Here is a 22,073-nt window from a genome sequence, read left to right as displayed (position 1 = left end):
GGCGAGTGGACAAATAAAAATTTTTTAAAACGAGGTTTGCCGCCTGCAACGAGTGATTCGGCCAATGGCGATGCTCGAAAACCCGGAAACCGACAGGAGACGAAGAGAAGGGCGGAGACGCTGTCACGTGCGGCCAATGAGAATAGGCCCTCCCTCTAAGTGCCCCGGGTTCACGCGCGCACCATGTGAGCCCGGGAGGCGGGGTTTAGGCCGCAGCACCGAGGGAGGTGGGAGTAGGCGGGCTCGCGCCTAGGTGCCGGAGGCGGGGCTTATCCAGCTGGGCCAATGAACGCACGAAGCGCTGGACGGTCGTTGGGCGCGAGGCCGGCGCATGGCGGACGCGGCGCTGTTCGAGTTTCTGCACATGGAGATGGTGGCGGAGCTGTGGGCGCACCACTCCGACCCTGGCCCTGGGGTGAGCGCCGGGTCCCGGGGGAAGGAGGCGCGGGCCGCGACGGCAAGGCCGGGTCTACGTCCAGGGGAGCACGGAGGGCGGTTCAACGTCCGGGGTGCAACCCCGGCCCCGCCCCTGCCTCGCTGGGCGCTGGCTCCCTCGTCTGTAAAGTGGGGACTTTTGAAGGGCCGGCCTCGCGGTTACTGCCAAAAGTGAGCGACGAAGCTCCGGGCAAAGCTTAGCTCAAGGCCTAGCACAGAGTCAGGACTTGCTGCCTGGGTTGAATCCCATCCGCTCCCCTAACTAGGAATCAGTCCCTGTGTGCCTCAGTTTCCTCCTTAGTTAAATGGGCATTATAACAGTACCTCAGTCTCAGAGACCTTTACGCGTCCAACAGACACTTATTAGGCACCTACTGTATTCCAGACACGGTCTCCCTCTCCTTGCGAAACTTAACATTTTAGTACGGGAGTCAAACAAAAATATGCCCCTGGCTAGTGAGAAGTGCGATAAAGAAAATTTCCGTAGGAAACAAAAAGAAAAGAAAAGAAAACTTCCGTAGAGTCCTGAAAAGAATAGGGATGGAGTGATTGATGGCGGAGGAAGGCCCTTCTGAGGAACAGAGTGTAGGAAGCAAGCCCTGTGGTTGGGGGGCGGGGGAGCATTCCAGAAGAAGGAACAACAGAGGCAAAGCCCTGAGGTAGGAGCGTGCTTGGCATCTTGGCAGTTGGTTCCTAGGAAGAACAAATGAACTCAAACTTTAAAGCCTTTCGTGCGATGTGTGGCACCTAATCAGCCCCCAGAACGTGGGAGCTCCTGTCCTAAAAATCTCTTCCCAAGAAGAAAGGGTGAGGGAGAGATTAGGTGCTTGATAAATGAATGCTGTGATTGCTTCTTTTCATTATTATTGTTAGTATATGATGTTGGTCGATCCGCAAGGCGCCTTTTCTGGCTTAGGTTTTCTGGTTTAGGAGCCTCAGGGAAAGTGTTGCTTACAGTGGCAACATAGTTTCTTTTGGGTTCACGTTCCCCGGGCTTCATCTAAAACTTAACAAGTGTCAGGCCCTGGGGGAGGCTCTGGGAATGAGTGAACTGTACAAAAACTCTTGGCCCTGCTGGAGCTTATGGTGTGGGGGGTACGCAGATAAATAAGGTACATGGATAAAGTACAGTACGTTAAGGACATGCTGTGAGACAGAGAGCAAGGGAGAGGGATTGTGCATCGGCCTGTGTGTTGGAGAGAGGGGTTTGCAGCATCGCCCGTCCATCCTGGCTTTGAAGCCGGGACCCCAGGTGTCCCGGACATCAGCCTTTCCTCCCTCACCGCCAGCCCTCAACCAGGCCCTGCCCGTTCCCCTCCCTGAATATGGTGTCCCACCTCTCCTCACCTCTGCCCTAGGCCGGCCTCCTCCCTCCTCTCTCTACTCACTGCACCTGTCACATCTTCGCTGCGTTCACACCCATTAATCTTTCACACCTTGGCTCAAATGCCCCTTCCTCAGGGAAGCGTTCCCTGAGCCCCGGCTCGAAGCCAGGTGTCCTCGTTGTGATCTTGCAGCCCCCTCCCCTTTGCCCGTGGCCGCCCCGTCCCGCTCAAGTGTGTGTCTGAACTAGGGCTCGGTAAGATCCTTTGATTCACGTCCGCACCCCCTCCCCCCACCAGGCTGTGTGCCGTGAAGGCGAGGCCTGGGTCTGTGTTGGTCACACGGTGGGGCCTGCGCGCACAGTAGGTCTTGGGCGTGGCTCTGGGGAAGCAGACGCCGCCCCTGTGCCGTGGAGGGCCGGGCTGGGCATCGGGCTCCATAATCGTGGTAGCACCTGCCGCAAATGAGACGTGCCCTCATGGGCTTCACGCTCCTGGTTTCATTTGATCCTCCTGTCAACCCACAGAGGTCAGCACAATCCTCCCCGCTTTGTAGGCTTTGTGGACGAAGACACACAGGCTTTGATGGACGGACTGCTCGCTCTCAAGTGGCAGAGGGAGGAATGTAGAGTTACGCCTCCCGCCTCCAAAGCCTGTGCTGTAAACGCTGGCCCGCATTTCCCGGCGTGTCTTCCCTCGCGCTCGCCAGGAGGATTTTTAATGGGTTTCTGTGGTCGAGCAGGTGTGGGAAATATTGGGGTTACTCAGGGGTGCTCACGACGGGCTTTCAAAGCACATCAACGTGCCAGAGACCCAGCTGCCCCAGGAAGTCCCATGCCGGGGTCCTGCCCCACAGCTCCAGGGTGAGTCCTGGGTGCAGCCAGGGGTGAGGACTCTGGCGGTTCCCCCACCTCCCCTCTGCCCGGGAGCTGCGCTTTCAGGGGGCAACGTCAAGAGAACTGCTGTTTTCTCAGCCCTTCCTCCGTCTTCCTCTTTCTGTTCCTTCTCTCTGGTCCAACACGTGTCCTGTCTGAACCAGATGCAGGCCTCCTGTCGGGTACTTCTGGTGTCCCCGGTACAGTATTTTGTCAGAGTTTGTCCCCAGAACAGCCTTGCGAGGCCGACCTTATCGTCCCATTTTACAGAGGCGGGACTGAGGCGCCAGAGGGGTATTTCCCCAGGGTGCACAGCAGCGATAATCAGAGGGGAAATCAGGACTCAGGCTTCTGGCTCCAGAACTTGTCTGTGGCTTCAGGTCTGTCCCTTCCAGCAGCCGCCGAATTCCTTGAGCGCAGGGATGGTGGCTCGTTCATCTGTCCCCGCAGCACATACGCCCAGGAGCTCTGGGGCTCCCCACATCCTGCCTGGTATGGTGGTTACCTGGGACTGTTGAATGGGTTTTTCTGGATGGTTACAGGTGGAATGGAAGACTAGCCAGAGGAGCCAGGAGGTCAAAGGGCCTTTGTTATCAAAGCAGGAAAAACTTGGGGAGGAAGAGGTCCCTGTGGTTTCTCCACCCCAGCAGCTTTGAAGATAAGGGGGGCCTGGGGCAAAGGAGTTAATGCCTCTGCACACCAAGGAGCCTCGGTCACCTACCTCTGTGAGCCCTGGCGGCGGCCCAGGAGCAATCCTGCTGGGCCAGACCTGCCTCCACCAAGGCCCAGTGAGTGCCCACGCCAGCCTGGGCACCTGGGATGGGTGTACCAGCTCCCAGATGGACCCCTGCCCTCAGCAGGAGCCTGGATCCCTGGCAGAGCGGCCCCCTGGGGGCAGAGCCCCGGAGGGGGCGCAGTGCACTTGAGGCCAGGGAGCCCGTGGTGGGAGCTAGGGCTCTGTCCTGAGAGTGGTGGGAGCCATAGAAGGTTTAAGCTGAGGTGTGGGGCGTTCGGATTTACTTTTTAGATGGGCCTCCTCAGCCATGTGAACGAACCTGAATGGACATGCAGCCAACTGGCTGCTGCAGGGGCCCAGAGCAGAGGCAGGCGCTCAGCCTGGGGTGGGAGGAATTGGGGGGAGTAGGTGGGATCTGGGGGTGTTTGCGGCTGCCCGGGTGGATGCGGGGGGCGTGTCGGCTCTCTGCGCTTGCTCATTCTTACTCCCCGGCTCCCTCCGAACACTTCTGGGCCTTCTGGGGCCATTCACCTGGGGAAAGCGAGAACTTTCCCTGTCCCTGCACCCTTCTGGAGGTGGGAGCCGGGGCTGCTCCGTCCCAGGTCCCTCCGCCAGGGCCGGCACAGAGGGCCGTGGGCCCGGTGGTGGTGAGCCTCACAGATCACTGAGGGGCACAGCAGGAGAGACTGGAGGGAGCCCAGCACAGGGCCCCCACCAATTTCCCTCCCTTCAGCCCAGGGTGTTCTCTGGGAGTCAGGTGCTCAGCATGTGGGGGGGTTGTGGGGTGGCCTGGTTTGCTCGCTTTCCCACCATCCTCCTTGGAGCTCCGTGGCCCTCGTCAGTCTGGACACTTGGACCTTCCTCCAGCCGAGCACGTTCTTCTCTGTTGTCTCTGATTCTTCTTCCACATTGTTCCACCGTGTCTTCTTGGCTCTCGGATGAACGTTGGATGTTCTGGGTCCCTTCCACGTGTCTTACAACTTTTCTTTTTTCTCTACCTCGTGTGCTTTCCTTGACGATCCGGGAGGCTTCATCCACCTTACACGTTGGTCTGTTTTTCAGCTCCCTTGTTAACAGATGTTTATTTTAGCTGCCCCACTTTCCCTTTCCAAGAGCTTCCCCTCTGTCTGTTGCCCCTTCCTCCCAGCTCCCCATGCTGTTGGGGGGAGCGCCTTCTCGAAGGGGTTCCCCCCTGCCCCTGCATTATGTCATTTCCTGTCAGTGGGTTGTTGTGCAAATAGCCCAGAAATGCCCTGGCTCTGGGCTGGGCCAGGTGGCTGCGAGTCCCCGCCTTGCCTTTCTCAAGAATGACAAATCCCTAGGGGCGTCTGGGTGGCTCAGTCGCTTTAGCAGCCGACCGGTCATGGTCTCACGGTTCGTGGCTTTGGGCCTCGTGTCGGGCTCTGTGCTGCAAAAGCAAAGCTCGCTTTGGCTCCTGTGTCCCGCCCCCCCCCCCCCTCTCTCTCTCTCTCTCTCGGCCCCTTCCCTGCTCTCTCTCAAAGATAAATAAATGTTTAAAAAAAAAAAAAAAGGAATGATAAACCCCTAATCCCTGACGAGCTCTTGGGAAGACCGAGGGAGGCAGGTATGATAGGCGAGGCTTCTGTCTCTTCCTCCTCCGCCCTCTCTTCTCTGCCACCTGCTCATCCTCGGCCCTGCCCTCCCACCGCCCGTCTCCCCTCCCTTTTCTGTTGTTCCTGGACCCACCACCCAGCCTTTCCAGTTCAGCAGATGCGTAATCAGCCCCTAGCGAGGGCTGACTACGGTGGTGCCCGCAGTAACGACGGCTGGGGCTGGGGCTGAGCCGTTGGAGACTGCCGGCCACATCGCCGTCGTGAGGTAGGGCCTGCCATCAGCCCCATCTCCTGCACGGGGAAACTGAGGCCTGGAACCATTAGATAGCTTGCCCAAGGTCACTAAGCAGGACTTGAATCCAGGCAGTCTGAAGTTCACCGAGGGGGAAGCCTGAACGTATGCAGACCTTTCCAGATCCTCACCCCTGCCACACACACCCCCCCCCCCCCCCGCCCCGCCTCCCTGGCCTGGCTGAGGACCCTGCTGACTCTCTGGCTGTTCGCCCTCGGGACTGCTGTCCTGGCTGTGACCTGGGCTTGGGTGCCACCCCACTGCCCTCCCTGCTTAACTCCTCTTCCTTCAGACTTGGCCCCCGTGCAGCCCTCAAGAAGGAGCGCATCTGTCCTCCCTGGGGCATCGAGGCTGTAACCGCGCCATTAGTTCCTGCGTGTTCCGTCCCAGGGACGGTGGCGTCCTCTCCCGCCGTGCCCGCCCCAGCCTGGTCCGCAGGACCCTCCCCGCTCCCACCCCTCGCCACTGTCCCCCGCCCTCGTGGCCTGAGCTGCACCCCCATCCCTTTAGCCGCCTCCTTGCCCTTGCGTACACCCTCCCCTTCCCGGCCCCCTCCTCTGAGAAGCACCCTGGGGCCCCTCCCCGGGGAGCTGGCTCTGCCCTGCCCGGCTCCCCTGCATGTGGGGTGCCCATCGCCTGGGCCCCCGTCGTCGCACCAGGCACAGTGGCCAGCTCCTCGAGGCCACCAGGAAATGTTTGTGGAGTGAATGGGGAAGTGACCGTCCCGTCCCCCCCTGTGCTAGGAAGTCCTCAGGGACACATGTGCTCGTCAGAATGGAGCCTGGCCCACCTCTTTAAGGCGCTCACCTCTGGAAGGGGGTGGACAGGGAGCACAGCCCCTTCCTGGGGTTTTCCTCCCGCCAGGGGCTGGTCACCCAGGTTGAGTGACAAGGACAGTAACATTCACTAAGCCCGACTGGGACCACTCTTAGCCTGCATTTACTAACTCCTGTAATCCTCCTAAGGACGCTGGGAGGTAGCACTGTTGACAGGGTCCTCTGTTTGCCCGTGAGGAAACTGAGGCCCAGGGCAGTTAGCCCCCACCCAGCCCCCCAGCTGGCAGGTAGGTGTCGGGCTGATCTGGCCGTGGACCCTGCACTCAGCCACTGGTCACGCGTCCCCTCCCTGTCTCACACACCTGAGCTCACTGCGCAGGCGCCTGCCTTAGCGGTCAGACCCCTACCCGCTCACCTACCTGCTGTGCCCGAGGAAACCAGAGGAGCCCCCATGGCAGGAGCAGAGAGCCGGAGAGCCGGCCGGCTTCGGCCACCAGGGAGCTGTGTCATCACCGGGGTCGTTTCCTGCAGGAGGAGCATGGAATGGCGGGCGAGGGCCTAGGGGCCAGGGGCCTGGCAGAGAAGAGGGGTGCCTTGCCCAGAACCGCAGGCAACCTCTGCTCGGGGCGGGGGGGGGGGGTGGGTGAGCGCAGCCCTTGCCACCTCACTGAGGCCGGGACAGCTGTGGGTGTCGTCCTGGCCACCCCCACCCCCCCACCTGGCCGTCTGGGCTTGGGAGCCAGACCCGCTCAGGTTTGAAAGATGGCCCCATGGCTGAGGGGCCTGTTACCTAACCCTCGAAGCCCCGCTTTCCAGGCGTGAAATACAGCCTACCTTACGGGGTGGTGAAAATTCAACAGGAGGTTCGCACAAAGCGCCCGGCACACAGCACGTGCGCTAATCCTGATGGCTCACCTTGTTCGGCCTCTGTTTCCCAAGGGCCTCCCACATGCCAAGGCCAGTGTTGGCTGCTGAAGGTCAGCCCCGGTCCCCACGCCACAGACTGGTCAGCGCTGGGATCGAGGACCTAACCTGCTGGGAGGGCAGGACAGGAGGCCTCTGGGAGTTGGGGGAGGTAACAGTGAATGGGCAGAGTGGCCCCTCTGCTGGACTAAGGGAAGCTGTCAGGGCACAGGGCAGAGGGTGATGGAGGGACAGCAGGGTCCCAGAAGGCTGTTGAAACCTGCTGAGGCCAGGACATTGTCCCAGAGCCGGATCTCAGCAGGGAAATCCTATCCACCATGGGAAAGGCTCCGTGATGGCCCATCAGGCCCAGAAAGGAGGCTGGAAGTCGCTCCCGGGGGAGGGTGGTGGCCGGAGGAAGGGAGGGGCTCAGGCCTGGTGACTGCCGCTTCCCTCCCAGGGCTCGTGCCTGGGCTCCGCACCCCCCTCTTGACCCTGCTCGGCCAGATTTTCTCCAGGGAGCACCGCACCTCACTCTATGCGTCCTGGTATTTCTGATGCCCCCCACCTGCGCCTCTGCCCCTCCTGCCGAGGGACACTGGCCTGAGCTCTGCAGTGCCACGTGGCCACCACTGCCTTCCCTGAGCACCCAAGGGAATCTCTCCCATCCCTGAGCCCTTGCGTGTCTCTCCCAGGGGTCTCAGCTGATTTTTTTTTTTTTTTTTTTTTTTTTAAGATTTTAGAGACAGTGTGAGTGGGGTAGAGGGGCAGATAGAGGGAGAAAGAGAGAGAGAAAGAGAATCTTAAGCAGGTTCCAGGCTCAGCATACAGCCTGATTCGGGGCTTGATCCCACGACCTGAGATCATGACCTGAGCTGAAACCAAGAGTCAGACGCTCAGCCGGCTGAGCCACCCAGGCACCCCCTTGGCTGATGTTTTAAGGCGTGATGAACAGAGTTGATTTTTGCAGCTTCCTGCTGGCCAGGCCATGAGGGTGGGCCCCACGGCCCGGGGGTCCCTTGCTGTGGCTGCAGGCGTGCTGCCACGAGAGCCCCCGGGCAAGTCACCGTGAGCCCCCCGGAGTGATCAGAGCACTACCTGCCCACGGGGTATCGCGAGGCACACACCGGAAATGCTCGCGATAAGCGATGGGTGTTCTCAGGACAGAGCTGACAGACGAGCAGGCGGAAGCCAAGCCTGAGGAAGACCCCCCATTTTTCCTGCAGCAACAGGGAGCTGGTCTTCAGAGCCGATGGCATCTGTGGAGGCATTGCGTGGCAGGGGCACAGCCCTCCCTCCTGGCTCTCCTTACCCGTGAGCTCGCAGAGATGGGCACGTTGGTCTTAGGGTCCCCTCTGTGGCTGCTGCCCCAGGACACTCCCTCTTGGGGCTCCCCTGAGCCTCTCTTCCCTGGCCTTTTAGGGACAGAAGATGAGCCTGTCTGTCCTGGAGGGCATGGGCTTCCGTGTGGGCCAGGCCCTGGGCGAGAGGTGAGAGCCAGCACTTCCTGTCCTTCCCCTCCTGGCCAGAGGCAGGCAGGACCCGAGGTCAAGTCCCTTCCTGGGCACACCTGGACGGGGAGGGTCGTGTTGCTCCATATAGGAACCCAGCCTGGCGTCCCCCCCTCTTCCTAACCCCGGGCTCCCCATCCCGGCCCACCCGGCCCCAGTGTCTGCCGCTGCCCCCAGGCTGCCCCAGGAGACGCTGGCCTTCAGGGAGGAGCTGGACGTCCTCAAGTTCCTATGCAAAGACCTGTGGGTGGCCGTGTTCCAAAAGCAGATGGACAGCCTCCGCACCAACCACCAGGTGTGTTCCTCGGGCCCGGGGCCCGGCTTTCTGGCTCAGGGCGGAGGCTGAAACCAAGAGGAGGCTGGAGAGGGCCCCCCCTCACCCCGGAGGCCCGCCTCCCCTCTCTGGGCCTCTGCCCAGTCCTCTGAGGGAAGCCAGGAGGCCACTATGGGGCGTCCTGGCTATCGCCAGAGTTTCCACAGGCCTCCCAAGATGGGGCCTCGAAGCGGGCAGCAGGCGCTCATGGTTGGTAGCACCTCGCCCCGGCGAGTCGCCGCTTGTCTCGAGCTGGCCCGACCTCCTATTAGGCGCCCACGCTGTGCCGGGCCCTGGCCTCCGCTTCGTGGGCCTGGTCTGCAGCATCTCACCACAGCCCTGGGAGGAAGGACCACCCCGGAAGTCCTGCAGCTAGAGGGACAGGACCCACATGCCCCATGGGTGGATACCTGGCCCAGGCTGGGCAGCTCCCAGGCCCTTCTGCATAGCTCCAAAGGATGGACCCCAAAAACAGGGGTTTTGAGGGAGGGGTCCCTCCAGACCTCAGCCCAACGGAGCAGGGGGTGCCGGGTCCTGGCTTATCCCTCCCTGCTACAAAGGCACAGGTGCCTCCCCAGCCCCCACTGGGCTCCTCTCTGCCCCCAGGGGACCTACGTGCTGCAGGACAACAGCTTCCCCCTCCTCATCCGGATGGCCTCCGGCCCGCAGTATCTGGAGGAAGCACCCAAGGTAGGGAGGGTGCCTGGACTCCACAACCCCCCACTTACGCCTGCCCCAAAGCAGGCCTGTCCTCAAGCCGAGCGACTGTCCCACGGCCCGGGACCCAGGGAAGGAGGTGACCCCCACTGTGGAGCCCAATGCCCCGTATGGCCCCGGTCCTGGGTATTGGCCTCCCCTCTTCCCTGGGTGACTTGTGTCCCCTGTCCCCAGTTCCTGGCCTTCACCTGCGGCCTCCTGCGAGGCACCCTCAGCACCCTGGGCATCAAGAGCCTGGTCACCGCCTCCGTGGCATCCTTGCCCACCTGTGAGTCGGGGGGGGGGTGGGTGGGTGGGGGAATCTTCCCAACCCTGAAGTGCGGTGGGGGCTCCGAGCCCTCCCGCCCCTGCCCCCGCTGAGGGTCGGGGAGGCGGGGCCAGGGCTGCCAAGCCCCACTTACAGATGGGGAATTTGAGGCCCAGAGAGCTTAAGTCACGTGCCCTGGCCACCCTGGCCCCCTGGCCACACCCCCCCAGCCTGCTTCCCTGGGGTGTGCGCCAGGCCAGAGCAGGGGACATCAGTGATGAGCTGGTCTGGTAGTTTTGAACGTTGTTCCGGTTGGATGTGATAGAAGTCAGCCTGGTTAATGCTCTGATGGGGTCCCCAAAGGGTAGCCGGGGCCTACGGGCCACAGCCTGTCTGGCGGGGTGTCCTGACCCCCCACGGCCCTCCCATCAGACAGGCTGAAGCTTCATCCCTACCTGGGGCCAGCCCACCCTCTGCTGCCCCACCCCCCAGGTGTCCTTCCCTCTGTGGGTCCCCGAGGCCACGTGGGCAGGACCTGAGCTACACATGCCACAGAAGCCCGTGCCCGGCCCTCCTCAGCAGCCTGCATGCTTGACCTTCGTGCCGCTAGTCACCCACACAGCTCTGGGACGCGGGCCAGGTGGGCGGGGAGCAGCACCCCCTCTGACCACCCGTCAGCCCAGCCCAAGGCCACGCAGTCTGCTGGTGCTGGACAGGGATGAACATCTCTGAGCTGTTTGGGTGCTTTCTGGCTCGTCCCTGAGGTCCCAGCCTCCAGCTAACGCCAGCCCTTCTCTTCCAGGTAAGTTCCAGGTGGTGATTCAGAAAACCTGAGAAGCCCCAGGCCCGCACCCCAGCTGAGCCTCACCGCCGCCCCGGCCCAGGGGGGGCCTCGGACCACTGCCTTTGGGGGTGGCCAGAGGGCTGGTGTTGGGCACCCCAGACTCTATGGGTGATGAACAGGTGGGGGGCGGGGTCCAGCCGCTTCAGGGAGTCCCATGTGCTCAGGTGGGTGTCCTAGGGAGGTAAGGGCATGCCAGGTTGGGGCTGGTGTGAAGGGTTCCCTGCACGGGACTTCTCCTTCTGCGCGGCAGGTGCCCAATAAAGGTTTTGCGTGTGGAGCTGGGTTTAAAGTGGAAGGTGGAGGGGGTCACTCTGAGTGCGGACGGGGAGGAGGCATCTGTGACTTTGTCACTCGTCCTGCGGAGGTGGGAAGCACAGCACCCTGTGTGGCTCCCCCCCCCCCCCCCCTTGCAGGCCCCTTCCACCCCCAGCCCACAGCCTCCTGCCCTGCACACCTGGCAGGGGAGGGTGGCCCCGGGCGCTGGCCGCCTTGCCAGAGTCAACAAGTCTGGGGCTGTCCTCTACCCAGTGGCGCGCACAGAACGGACCTCTCCCCGGGGAGCGGGGCTGAGGCCACCCGGAGTGTGGGCGGGGGTGGGCCTGGGGCTACCTGCACCGAGGACGGACCAGAGGAGACGGGCCAGACGCTCTCATTTCCCACCCCCCCGCGCACACTCTTGAGGTGCCTGGCGGATGGGAGTCCTACTCAGAACAGCAGCCTGGCCGACCTGCCCCCCGGGGCAGTGGTGCCCATCCCCCACCGCCTCCCCCCTTTACGTTCATAGCACCCAAGGGTATCACACACCGGGACTCTGCCCAGGCCCCGCTGCCTGCTTCAGAGCTGTAAACTGAGGCTGGGGTGAGACCCAAGTGGGAGGAGAAAGGGTCTTCTCGCTTAAAACAACCACCGGTGGCTGGGGGCTCCTCCACCTCTGGAGGATCCTGCGAAGACACCCCATCTGGCCCCTGCCCTGCCCACCCCCCCCCCCCCCCCCCCCCCGCCCTCCAGCCTAGAAGGCTAAGCTCTTTGTTCCCTGGCCTGCCTCTGGACTCCCCACATGCTCTTCCCTGCCTAGGCTGCCCCACCTCTGGCCCACTCCCCACTCTCCTCCCTCTTGGGCACCCGGGAGCCAGCCTCTGAGCGGTTCCTCGCTGTGCCCCCAGCCCCCAGACGACCCCTGGACGCTGGACGCTTCTTTTGGCCCCGTGCCGTTTACTCCTGTTCAGCACACTTTTGCCCGGGTCCCTCTGGATCCCTCTGTGGGGCACTGGCTCTGGCCAGTACAGAGCCTGGCAGATGCTTCCCGAATGAATTGGTTATTCAGGCTGGGCAAGGCAGGCAGGGGATTGGCCCTGTCCTGCCCTCAAGAAGCTCCTGGGCCCATCCTGGAAGTTCCCCCCCTGCAGACTCACCCCCAACTGAGACATACTCCCCTTCCCCCCCCGCCCCGCCCCCGTTGGCCTGGCCTCTGGGGGCGGCAGTGGGCAGAGTCCCCAACTGGTGAAGGACAGGGAGGAAGCCTTCCCAGGAAAAGCGGCTTGAAGACCTGAGGAGGAGAGAGGACTGGCCCCCAGCAGACAAAAGGACGCATGGCTCTGGTCGCCCAGGCGGAACCCCTAGAGGGGCAGCCTGCTGGACCATCTGGGTTCCCTTCTGTCTCGTCCTGAACCCCCTTGTCCCGGGCACCGTTTGGTGGTTGTCTCCCCTGCCCCCCCCCCCCCCATCACCCTGTCGTGACTCCTTGTCAGGCAGCCGCAGGGAGCCTCCCACCCACCCAGCGGACAGGAGGGGAGCCCCAAAGCCTGCAGCACAAACCACGGCTTTCAAAAGCCCTACCCTCCCTCCATGTGACCTGGGGCCAGGGACTTCATCTCTCTGGGCCTCTGTTTCCTCGTCTGTCATGGCCTCACGGCTGCCCCCCGGGGAACTGGTGAGGAAGAAGGGCTGACTATAGGGAAAGCGCATAAACCACGCGCGGCTCCCGGTAGGGCGCTACGTGCGGGCGGCATCCAGGGCGGCCTGGTAAGTGGGTCAGCCGGTGCCCACAGGTGCTCACTGCCGTCATTACCGAGTGCCAGGTTCTGTGCTCAGCGGACTCCTCCTGACAACCATGGGAGGTTGGCTGTCACTGGCCCACTCAGCAATGAGGAAGGTGAGGCTCAGAGAGGTGAAGTCACTTGCCCAAGACCACACAGCGGGGCCCTGGAGGAACTGGCATCTGAACCCGGGACTGTGGCCTTCTCTCAGTTCCCGACTCTCAACCCCTGGGCCGGCTTCCTTCCCCGGGCAGAGTCTGCCGATCCCCTGGGAGGACAGCCCCCAGTCCTCGAGAGCAGAGAACACCGGGGCAGGGCGGGCACTCCAGGGGAAGGGGCGGGGGCAGGGCGGGCAAACCGGTCGGGCGGCTGGCACCCGGCTCGGGCCCTGTCTCCAGTGGGGCCCGTGCTGACGGGCGGTGAGGCTGGCACAGCAGCTCGGCGGGGCAGGGAGCTGGGGCCTGGAGGCTGCCGTCAGGTACGGGGGGGCCCCAGGTGGGGGGCAGGCGGGCAGGGGCCACGCGCCGGGCCCCCAATCCTCACTGAGCCCGTCCTCACCCCGGTTTCCTCTGCCCCTCCGCTTCGCCGACCCCCCCCCCCCCCACAGCATCCCGCCCTCCCTTTTTGCTTTCGGCTCTTTACAGTTTAAACCTGTGCGCCCCATCTCGCCCCGAGTTTGCTGAGTCTCTTCCCGGGTTGGACCACCGTGATGTAATGTGCTCCCCCAGGATTCCCCTCCCGCCCTCATCCAGGCCCTAGATGTACCGGCCCTGGAATTTCAGTCACCCGGTGGCTCCTGGGGCTCCCAGCTCTCACCATGCCGGTTACATGTCCCTTCAAAGGGTGCCGGGCACCACCTCCCACGGCGCACACCCCCAATACCTGGTGGTGCCCTGAGTTTACTCGGCACCCCCGGGCTCCCGTGTTTCCCCGGCCCACAGCTGCCCGGCAGCCCCCCTGTCCTGGCCTCTTAGAAACCCCCAGGGGCGCCCAAACACCCAATCACCAGCCCTGGGAAATCTCACGCACCCTAAATCAGCCCCTAGCACCCGCATAACCATTCCCCGTTCTCTCACGTCTAGCTGTCCTTCCCCCGCCGCGACCACTCACTTTTACTCTGAAGAGCACCTCCGCGCCCCCCTGGTGACCCAGGGCCCCAGTGTCAGGGACAGGATCTCTCACCTGTCCCAGGTCACGTCTCGGGGGTGGGCTCTTCCTGCACTAAGCCCTCTCCTTCCCCCGAGCAGGGCCCCCGCCGCCATGCACAAACACTACACCGTCCACTTCGCCAAGGGCGCCCTGCCCTCTCGGACCCCCGCCGAGCGCTACTTCTTGGACCCGGAGTTGGGGCGCCATAAAGGTAGGGGTTCGGTCTGGGGGGACGTCCCGGCAGGGAGAGTGGTCTGTGAGCGGGGAGGGCCGCCGAGTGGATGGCTGAACACAAGGAGAACCTGAGGGCCCAGGAGAGGGGCCGCCACTGCTCCCCACGGAGGCTTCTGCGTAAAGGGGCCGCGGGTGGGGGCCGTGGGCCCCGAGGAGCCCAAAAGCGTGAGTCCAGGATGGGGGTGTCAGAGGGGGAGGCCCAGCCGGCCTACCCCTCCCCCAAGCGTGGGAAGAATCCCCCCACCCCGGATTGTGAGCTCTCCCCACCCCTGAGTGGGTACGAATGGGGGGCGGGGGCGGGGGCGGGGGCAGCGCAGTCTCGGGAGGCCCCGCCTCCCGGGGCAGCCCCCTTCCCACCAGCCTTGCGGAGCCCGGGTGTGAGGCTGCCCCCTTCTTCTCAGTCCTGGCCACCTCCCACCACTCCAGCCTCCTCGGGACCAACCAGGCCAGCTCCTGATGGATTCCCTTCTGCTCCCCGAGCCCTGGGGACCCATCCCCCAGGGGCCGAGGACTTTGGGGGCAGCAGGGACTCCCAAGTCGTCGTCCCCGCTCCAGCCCCTCGCCCGGCTAGAGCCCAGGTCTCTGCACCTCTTCTTCCCACCCACGGGAGAGCACGGAGACCGGCCCCTCCCTTGCCCACACCCCCTCCTCATTTTCTCTGATTTCTCCGGGGCCTCAGAGGAAGGACCAGCCCCGGCCTCCACCTGAAGACTCGACCTGGTTCCAGTGCCCGCCAGGGCTCAGGGACCCAGGCCCAGTCACCCCCACTTCCTTCCTTCCAGGATGCTGTCACCAGTGGCGCCGTGACCCGGCGGCCCTTCCAGCCCACGGGCCCTGCCGGCTGCCCCCACAGGTGCGCTGGCAGCTGGCCTACAACAACCGGGGGGGTGTCAGCGGCTGCCCCCCCGGCCCCCGGCCCCCCAGCCCCCTGCGACAGCGGCTCTGCTCCGTTCCAGGGGTCCAGAACGGGCCACCTGCAACCGCTGCTGCCCCTACGCAACCGGCCAGCGCCCCCCAGCCGCCCCCCAGGCCCACCATGTCACCTGCCACCGCAGCACCTGCCATGGCCAGCGGCCGCCCAGCCCCGCCCCGTGCAGCCGGCACCCTCCTGGAGCCCAGCAGGCCCAGTGATGCCCGCCCCCTGCCCGCCCCGGCAGCCTGCAGTTCCTTCACCTACAGCTCGGGTGCCTACCCAGTCCTCCTGTGGGCTCGTCCCTGCCACCTCTCCCCCCTACCCCGCTGTCCAGGCCTCTTGCTCCTCAGCCCGCCCGCCTCCCCGCTCACTCTGGTCCCTGTCTCGGGGTTGGGGGGGGGGGGTTGCTCCTCCCTGCCTGAGCCTCTGCTTCACCCGTCGGGATCCAAAGCTGCCAGGCCAGGCCTGCCCTGTCCATGGGGCCTCTGTCCGGGCCAGCCAGGGGTCTGGGCCCTGGCCGTCTCCCTCTGCTGACAGCCTTGCTCTGTTTTCTCTCTTCCCGGCCCTCCCTCCCCCCAGCCCGGCAGGCCAGGGAGAACTGGGGGCAGGGGGTGACAAGCACCAGCTTGCTGGCCAGCCCCGGTGTGGGGCAGACAGTCAAACATGCAGCTAAAGCAAGAGGCAGGGACTGGCCTGGGGGCTGGAGAGAACAGCGTGGCCAGGGGAGGGATCCATCCATCCATCCATCCTGGGACAGGACGGCTGTCCTGGGTGCCCAGCTCTGTTCCGGGGGAGCGGGGTGGGGAGATGGCAGGGAGCAGGGCAGAGGCTGCCCCCCTCACACGGAGCTCACGATCTCTAGGCGGCGGAGGGGAGCTGGGTACAGGCCGTGAGAGGAATCAGAGAAGTTTAAGCGTGTCACCCCACAATAGGCACGCTGGGGGAGAATAGGGCTGGGAGAGGAGCGAAGGGAGCATCAGGGCTCGCAAATGAAATAGGGTCATCGGGCAAGGCCTCAGGAGGGCAGGATTTGAGCAAAGAAGGGGCAGTCCTCTCAAGTAAGTGGCAGAAGGATCAGCAAATGCAGACTCTGAGGTGGCCCGTTCCAGGGACAGTGTGTGGGGAGGGTCACACGGGGCCACAGCCTGGTGGCTGTGGGGAGGGGGAGGCGGGAGCCGCGAGCTGGCTTGGGATCTAACAGGAGGGTGCGCTGTGGGAGGTGAGCATGGGAAGCCGGAGTCCGAGCGGGCGAGGGGAGTGACCCGGGGGGTGGCAGGGGAGATGGGGACACGTGGCTGGGTTCCGGGTCTGGTTTGAAAGTAGAGCAACAGCCAGGCAGGGGCTCGGGCTCCAGGTCAGGCACCACCTCGTCGCTGGTGGCTCTCGGCCGTGACGCCCATGTCACACACAGAAGCAGAGACTTGACGAGGTGAGGCCACCCCAGGCCTGGCGCTGACCTCGGGGAGGGGGCGGGGATCCTGCAGCCCACGGGCCCACCACGGGCCCACCGTGTACCCACCCGGAGGCTGGCCAGGCACAGCCCACAGCTGAACCCTGCCTTTCTGGTGCCCCAACCCCAGGCTGAGAAGTGGCACTCGGCGGGGGGATCTGGGGGGCAGGGTGCCCTCAGTCAAGTGGACGCCGTAATGCACAAGGACTTAAACCTGGACCTGCTCCCTAAATGGCCACCCCAGACCATGGCATTGACCAAGCGCCCCCCACCCCGCCCCGGCCCATCCTTGTAGCATCCACGCTGCCCGGTGTTTCTGCACCCCACCCTCCAGAAGGAGGGACTGAGCCTCGCTCAATGGCAACGCTCTACCTGGGTCATGCAGAGAAAGGTGGCAGGGTCGGGACCAAGAGGCGGGTCTGCCTGGGCTTGGGGGCAGGATGGGAGCTGGTGGGCATGGGGTCCTGGAGAGGGAGAGAGATCAGGGTAAGGGATGGACAGGAAGCTGAGAGGAGCGTGTGACTGTCAGGGCCCTTCCACACTGGGGCCAGGCTGGTAGAGCAGGCAGGAGCCGACACGCAAGATTCTGGAGCCTGCAGAGAGGTGTCTTGGGCATCTGAGAGCCTCAAGTCCCGAGAGAGGCCCATGGGGTTTTTCTGGGAGAATCATGGGCTGGTGGCTGGACCTGGTGACCTAGGGCCAGGTCAGCCGAAATCCCATGGGCCTCTGTGCTGGGGATCGGTGGGGTGTCTCCTGGCCTTTCCCTGGCGGGTCTGGGGTCAGCTCCTCCTGCGGTGCCCGGAGGGACACATCTGACCCGGAGGAGGGGGTTGCCTACTGCCCCAGAAGTCTCCATCTGAGGGTCTGACCCGAGTCACCTGGGGGAAGTGGGGAGAGGGATGCCGATGCGGGCAGGAGCTGAGGGTGGGCTCTCTGGAGGGCAGATGGGTGGATGGTGGTGCCCGGCCAGCCTCATTGACTCAGTTTCCCCTCCCCCGCCCCCCACCCCGGCCTCCAGATATTCTGACAGAAGATGACGTCTACTGCAGCTGCCTGGCCAAGACCCTCTGCCACGTGCCTGTCCCTGTGACCGTGGGTTTCTATGCCCCCTTTGGCTGCCGTCTGCACATGATGCTGGACAAGATCACCGGTGAGGCTCTCTCTCTGTGTTGGGGGGGGGGAGGCGGTGGGGGGGGGAAGGAGGAGGGGAAACGGAGCCTCTGATCCCTGCCCAGCCTCAGGCGTCCCCGGCCTGCCCCAGTCCAGAGGCCCGGAAGTCAGCATTAACCAGGTCCCTCCTGATGCCCGCAGCCTCTGCCCCCGGCTCCCCGCTCGTTCCCTCTCTGGCCTCCCGGCCAACAGTCTCATCCCCTCTTCTGCCAGATCTGCTCCAAGGAATCTTTTTAAAGATAAAGATCTAGCCCCATCCTCCCCTGTTCAAAAGGCCTCCCTGGTTCCCCAACACTCTGGGGAGAAGACCCAGGGTCCTCACTGGCTCCCGCAAAGTCCCTCCTGTGCCCGCCCCCCCGTCCCCCGGACCCATCTCTTCTCAGCAGTGGCCCGGGCAGGGCCTGGTGTCCACAAGACCCCTAACAGATAGGTGTTAAGCGAGCACAGGGGCTGACACGTGGCCAGGATCCACAGCAGCTCGGACCTGGTTCAAGCCTTGCCCGGACCCCAGCCTGACGGTGGCCAGAGGGGCCGGAGGAGATTCACCTCCACGAGCCTGGCCCCGGTGAGCCGGCCTCTGCCCCTGTGTTGTCACACAGCGACAAACAGGGTCCTGGGAGGAGAAAACATTCGGCTAGAAGGAAAAAAGGAAGCAGCATTCTGGAGCTCCTAGTCTGTACTAGGTGACTGGCACAGGCCCGCTCATTGTTCACCGACCTCAAGAGCAGACCGACCCTGCCCCTCAACCTCTCATGATCCATCCTTCAAACACTCCTTCCCCCAGCACTTCCTTGGCGCCCAGGGGACGCAGGACGCCCAAGACGACCAGAGCCCTGCCCTTCCTGGCCTCACAGTCCAGAGAGGGAGACAGACCTGTCCCCAGAGAGGGATGACCCGCCCCCCCCCCAGTAGTGGGTAGGGTTGGGGTGCCCAGGAGGCACCTGACCCAGCCTGGGGATCAGCGAGGGCTTCCTGGAGGAGGAGGTGGAGCACCGAGCCAGGAAAATCAGACCAAGGCTGTACTCTGCTGCCCTGCGCTTCGCTTCCGCGGCACCTCGCACGCGTTCCTTCACTCCTTAGGGCCTTCCTTCCCGCTCCCGCCCTCTCTCCCCCTCGGGAGCTCCGCTTCTGCCCACCCACGACCTTGGGCCCCGCCCCCAGCCCTTTTCCCGGTCCGTGCCGGGCGCAGGCCTCTCCTCCCGCACCCGCGTCAGCGTTTTCGTCCGGGGAGTTGGGTCGGGGGGGGGGGGGGGGGGCTGGCTCCACCTCCCACTCCTGGGCCCCGCCCCTCACGCGGTCCCCCGCGCCCGCCCTCCCCTCGCTCCCCGCAGCGCTGATGCAGCAGGAGGCGGCGCAGCGCGAGGCCGAGGAGCTGCGGCGCGTGCGGTGGCAGCCGCGGGCGGTGCGCGGCTGGGGCTTCCCGCGGCTGCTGTGGTACCTGGTGTTCCTGCAGCCGGTCATCACCGAGGTGCACCTGCGGCGCAAGAACGTGAAGTTCCTCTTCATCCGCTTCAGCGCCTGGCAGTACGCGGGCACCGACAAGCTGTGGGCCGGCCTGGTGACCACGCTGTGCGAGGGCATCCGCCACCACTACGGCGCGCTGCCCTTCAGCGTGTACTCGGTGCTGGGCAACAAGCCGGCCACGACGCCGGGCTTCTGCCAGCGCGAGTGGCACTGCCGGCGCCGCGTGTGCCTGGCGCTGCTGGCGCTGCTGGCGGCGCTCGGCCTCGGCGTGGGCCTGCTCTACCTGTCGGTGGGCGCCCGCGCGCCGGGCCACGGCGCCGCCGGCGGCAGCCTGCTCCGGGTGTTCGGCGGCGCGGCCACCACGCTGTCGGGCTCGGGGCTGCTCATGGCCGTGTACTCGGTGGGCAAGCACCTGTTCGTGAGCCAGCGCAAGAAGATCGAGCGGCTGGTGTCTCGCGAGAAGTTCGGCAGCCAGCTGGGCTTCATGTGCGAGGTGAAGAAGGAGGTGGAGCTGCTCACCGACTTCCTGTGCTTCCTGGAGATCTACCAGCGGCGCCGGCTGCGCGTCGTGCTCGAGGTCACCGGGCTGGACACGTGCTACCCGGAGCGCGTGGTGGGCGTGCTCAACGCCATCAACACGCTGCTGTCCGACAGCCACGCGCCCTTCATCTTCATCCTGGTGGTGGACCCCAGCATCCTGGCCGCGTGCCTCGAGAGCGCCGGCTCCATGAAGGGCACGGCCGACAACGGCTACCTCTTCCTCAACCGCACGGTCACGCTGCCCTTCTCCGTGCCCATCATGGGCCGCCGCACCAAGCTGCAGTTCCTGCACGACGCCGTGCAGAGCCGCGACGACCTGCTCTACCGCGAGATGACGCGCAGGCTGCGGCCCGGCTGCCGCGGGGGAGGCGGCGAGGTCGCGCAGCTCCTGGCGGTGGAGACGCAGGCGGGCGCGCCGGGCGCGCAGAGCCGCATAGACGCCGAGGCGGCGCGCCGCATCCAGGAGGCGCTCTTCTGCCTGCACGACGAGCGCGACTGCCTGTACGAGTACGTGCCCGACAACGTGGTGTCCATGCGGCGTATCGTCAACACCGTGCCCATCACCGTGCGCCTGCTGCAGCAGCAGGACGGGGACTTCGCGGGCCCCACGCCGCGCCAGGCCGTGGCGTGGGTCGTGCTCGCCAACCAGTGGCCGTGCCGCCTCAGCTGGGCGCTGCAGTGCCTGGAGGACCGGCAGCAGGCGGGGGGCGCGCCCGAGGCCCGCGCGCGCCTCTGGGACGTGTTCTGCGACAACAGCCGCGAGCTGCACGCCATGACCAAGGCGTTGCAGAACGTGCTGGACTTAGACGGCGACCCCGAGCTTTTCGAGCGCTTCCTGGGCGCCGACTTCCCCTTCACCGTGGCCGAGGCGCAGAGCCTGCTGCGCTGCACCGTCAACCTGGACCACTCCATCCGCCGTCGCATGGGCCTCATCCGGGCGGTCAGCGCGCTCAAGCCGCCCAGCGCGCCCGGGTCCCCGGCCCACGCCGCGTCCCACGCCGCCAACGGAGCCGGCCACGCGCCCGGGGCGTTGGGGTCAGGGCAGGGCGCCGGGCACGCCGGCGAGGCCCACCGCCCACGGGACCGGGCGCACGGGGGCAAACCACGGCCCGGGACGGGCCTCGAGTGGGTGCCCCGGGAGCCCCGGGAGGCAACGGCTCCTCCCGCCGCCCAGATCGGGGTGTGAGGGGTTCAGCCGGCCCGCGGCCCGTGTCTGGGATGAGGCCTCCGGTGGCCACCCCGCCCCCCACCCCCAGACGAAGCTGTGAGCCGGAGAGAGCTGTAGGCAGCAGGCGCAGCGTGTCGGAGCCGGCGTCTGAGAGCTGGCGCTGGAGGACCAGTGAAGAAGCAGCCCGGGTTCAAGTGCAATAAACGGAGATGTGAAAGCCCCGGTGGGTCTTCATGTCCTGGTCTCCCTGGCTTACGCCTGCCCTGTCGCGCCAAGCCCACGTCACCCCCTGGGGAGTCCGGCAGCCTCTGCCGGGGCCTCATTGCTGGCATCCCGGGAAGCAGGAGAGGGCGTGGGGGCGGTGGGTGAGGCCACTGAGGCAGGGCAGAAGGACGGATGTGCCGGGTTGACTCAGGCAACAGGGAGCGCCGAGAGGCCTCGGGGGATCCAGGTCCTTGTCCCCACACCCTAGCCTGCCCCTTTGCAGGCATTTCCGAGGGCGGTGTCCCCGGTGACCTCAGCAGGCTGGTCCACTCCAAGGGTGGCGCTCTGCCCCTGGCGTAATGGATTAATTAGGGTTCGCCGGCACTTCCGCCAGCTGGGGCGGGCAGCGCTGCCTCCCCGGAACAAGTAACTGTCCAGGGAGCACCTGCCCACGGGCCATCCAGGGCCACCTGAGGAGCCCCTTGGGGACTGGGAAGTTGAGGCACAGAGATGGGCACCTGTGGGACATACAGAGTCGGAGCCAGAGCCGGGGCCGCGGTGGGGGCGGTGGTGCTTCTTAGCTACTGCGGCTCACACTTTCCCCTCCCACCCGTGTGATACAGCGAGGAGGCAGGTGGCACTCCTCAGACACCTACATCCTCGCTGGTCCAAGTAGCCACCCACTCAGGCCCGCGGCGTGCCTGATCCAGTCCAGCTGGGGATGGGGGACCAGCACTTAACCTGTCCCGTGTGACCAGAGCACAAGGGTGTGACCTCTAAACCAAGGCCCTAAGGGCTGAGGGGACAGGCCCAGAGGGAGCCGAGAACTCTTCGAAGGCACCCACCCTCAGGCCGTGCGGCCTGGTGGGGGTACTGACCTCACACTGCTCAGCTCCAAGGCTTGGGCACAGCACCCTGACTCCACCGGCCAACGACTGCTTCCGAGTGGACGCGGGGCAGGAGGCCGGCATGTGACTGACTGAGGCGCTGCCTTCCAGTCCCGGCAGGGCTAAGCTTGGAGTAAACCCGCACCTGCGAGATGTTCTCCGGCAGCGGGGGGGGGGGGGGGGGGGGGGGGGGGGGCATTGCCTGCCAGAGAGTGAAGCCCCCACGGAGACACGTGGGACCCTGAGATGTCATTAGGTCACTGTCCGTAGGCCTGGGATTGGAGCCGGTGAGTCCCTCCCCTTTGCCTCCCTT

The 22,073-nt window shown here is 64.8% G+C and overlaps 2 protein-coding genes across 9 annotated transcripts; both read left to right on the top strand.

The window, feature by feature from the left end:
- Positions 1–268: 268 nt before the first annotated feature.
- Positions 269–10,822, top strand: TRAPPC6A (trafficking protein particle complex subunit 6A). 3 transcript variants are annotated; one of them, XM_047835792.1, is made up of 6 exons: positions 269–415; positions 8,336–8,403; positions 8,602–8,719; positions 9,344–9,427; positions 9,629–9,722; positions 10,504–10,822. In XM_047835792.1, the coding sequence occupies exons 1-6, from the start codon at positions 332–334 to the stop codon at positions 10,533–10,535; spliced, it is 480 nt and encodes a 159-aa protein (XP_047691748.1). In that variant the 5' UTR covers positions 269–331; the 3' UTR covers positions 10,536–10,822. The 3 variants fall into 3 exon arrangements, with proteins under 3 accessions (XP_047691748.1, XP_047691749.1, XP_047691750.1); XM_047835793.1 differs by having other exon boundaries at positions 8,583–8,719; XM_047835794.1 differs by lacking the exon at positions 8,336–8,403 and having other exon boundaries at positions 271–415.
- Positions 10,366–20,885, top strand: NKPD1 (NTPase KAP family P-loop domain containing 1). Of its 6 annotated transcripts, none has more exons than XM_047835786.1 (5): positions 10,366–10,503; positions 13,829–13,941; positions 14,747–15,148; positions 17,346–17,477; positions 18,829–20,885. In XM_047835786.1, exons 2-5 carry the CDS (start codon positions 13,842–13,844, stop codon positions 20,685–20,687), a joined length of 2,493 nt encoding a protein of 830 aa, XP_047691742.1. In that variant the 5' UTR covers positions 10,366–10,503; positions 13,829–13,841; the 3' UTR covers positions 20,688–20,885. The 6 variants fall into 6 exon arrangements, with proteins under 6 accessions (XP_047691742.1, XP_047691741.1, XP_047691745.1 ...); XM_047835785.1 differs by lacking the exon at positions 10,366–10,503 and adding an exon at positions 10,591–10,709; XM_047835787.1 differs by lacking the exon at positions 10,366–10,503 and adding an exon at positions 12,966–13,059.
- Positions 20,886–22,073: the final 1,188 nt, after the last annotated feature.

Source organism: Prionailurus viverrinus, chromosome E2 (genome assembly GCF_022837055.1).
Source record: "Prionailurus viverrinus isolate Anna chromosome E2, UM_Priviv_1.0, whole genome shotgun sequence".
Lineage (NCBI taxonomy): Eukaryota > Metazoa > Chordata > Mammalia > Carnivora > Felidae > Prionailurus > Prionailurus viverrinus.
Note: the sequence above shows the minus strand (reverse complement) of the source record. Positions and strands in the feature narration are given on the sequence as shown.

What these genes read in the sequence shown, in the direction of transcription:
- NKPD1 (XM_047835785.1), top strand. Translation starts at nt 10,657, where the DNA reads ATGAACAGGTGGGGGGCGGGGTCCAGCCGCTTCAGGGAGTCCCATGTG. An exon ending in GGAGTTGGGGCGCCATAAAG is followed by an intron (nt 13,942 to 14,746) that starts GTAGGGGTTCGG and finishes CCTTCCTTCCAG; the next exon opens with GATGCTGTCACCAGTGGCGC. An exon ending in GATGCTGGACAAGATCACCG is followed by an intron (nt 17,478 to 18,828) that starts GTGAGGCTCTCT and finishes CGCTCCCCGCAG; the next exon opens with CGCTGATGCAGCAGGAGGCG.
- TRAPPC6A (XM_047835792.1), top strand. Translation starts at nt 332, where the DNA reads ATGGCGGACGCGGCGCTGTTCGAGTTTCTGCACATGGAGATGGTGGCG. An exon ending in GCCTCCGCACCAACCACCAG is followed by an intron (nt 8,720 to 9,343) that starts GTGTGTTCCTCG and finishes CTCTGCCCCCAG; the next exon opens with GGGACCTACGTGCTGCAGGA. An exon ending in ATCTGGAGGAAGCACCCAAG is followed by an intron (nt 9,428 to 9,628) that starts GTAGGGAGGGTG and finishes CCCTGTCCCCAG; the next exon opens with TTCCTGGCCTTCACCTGCGG.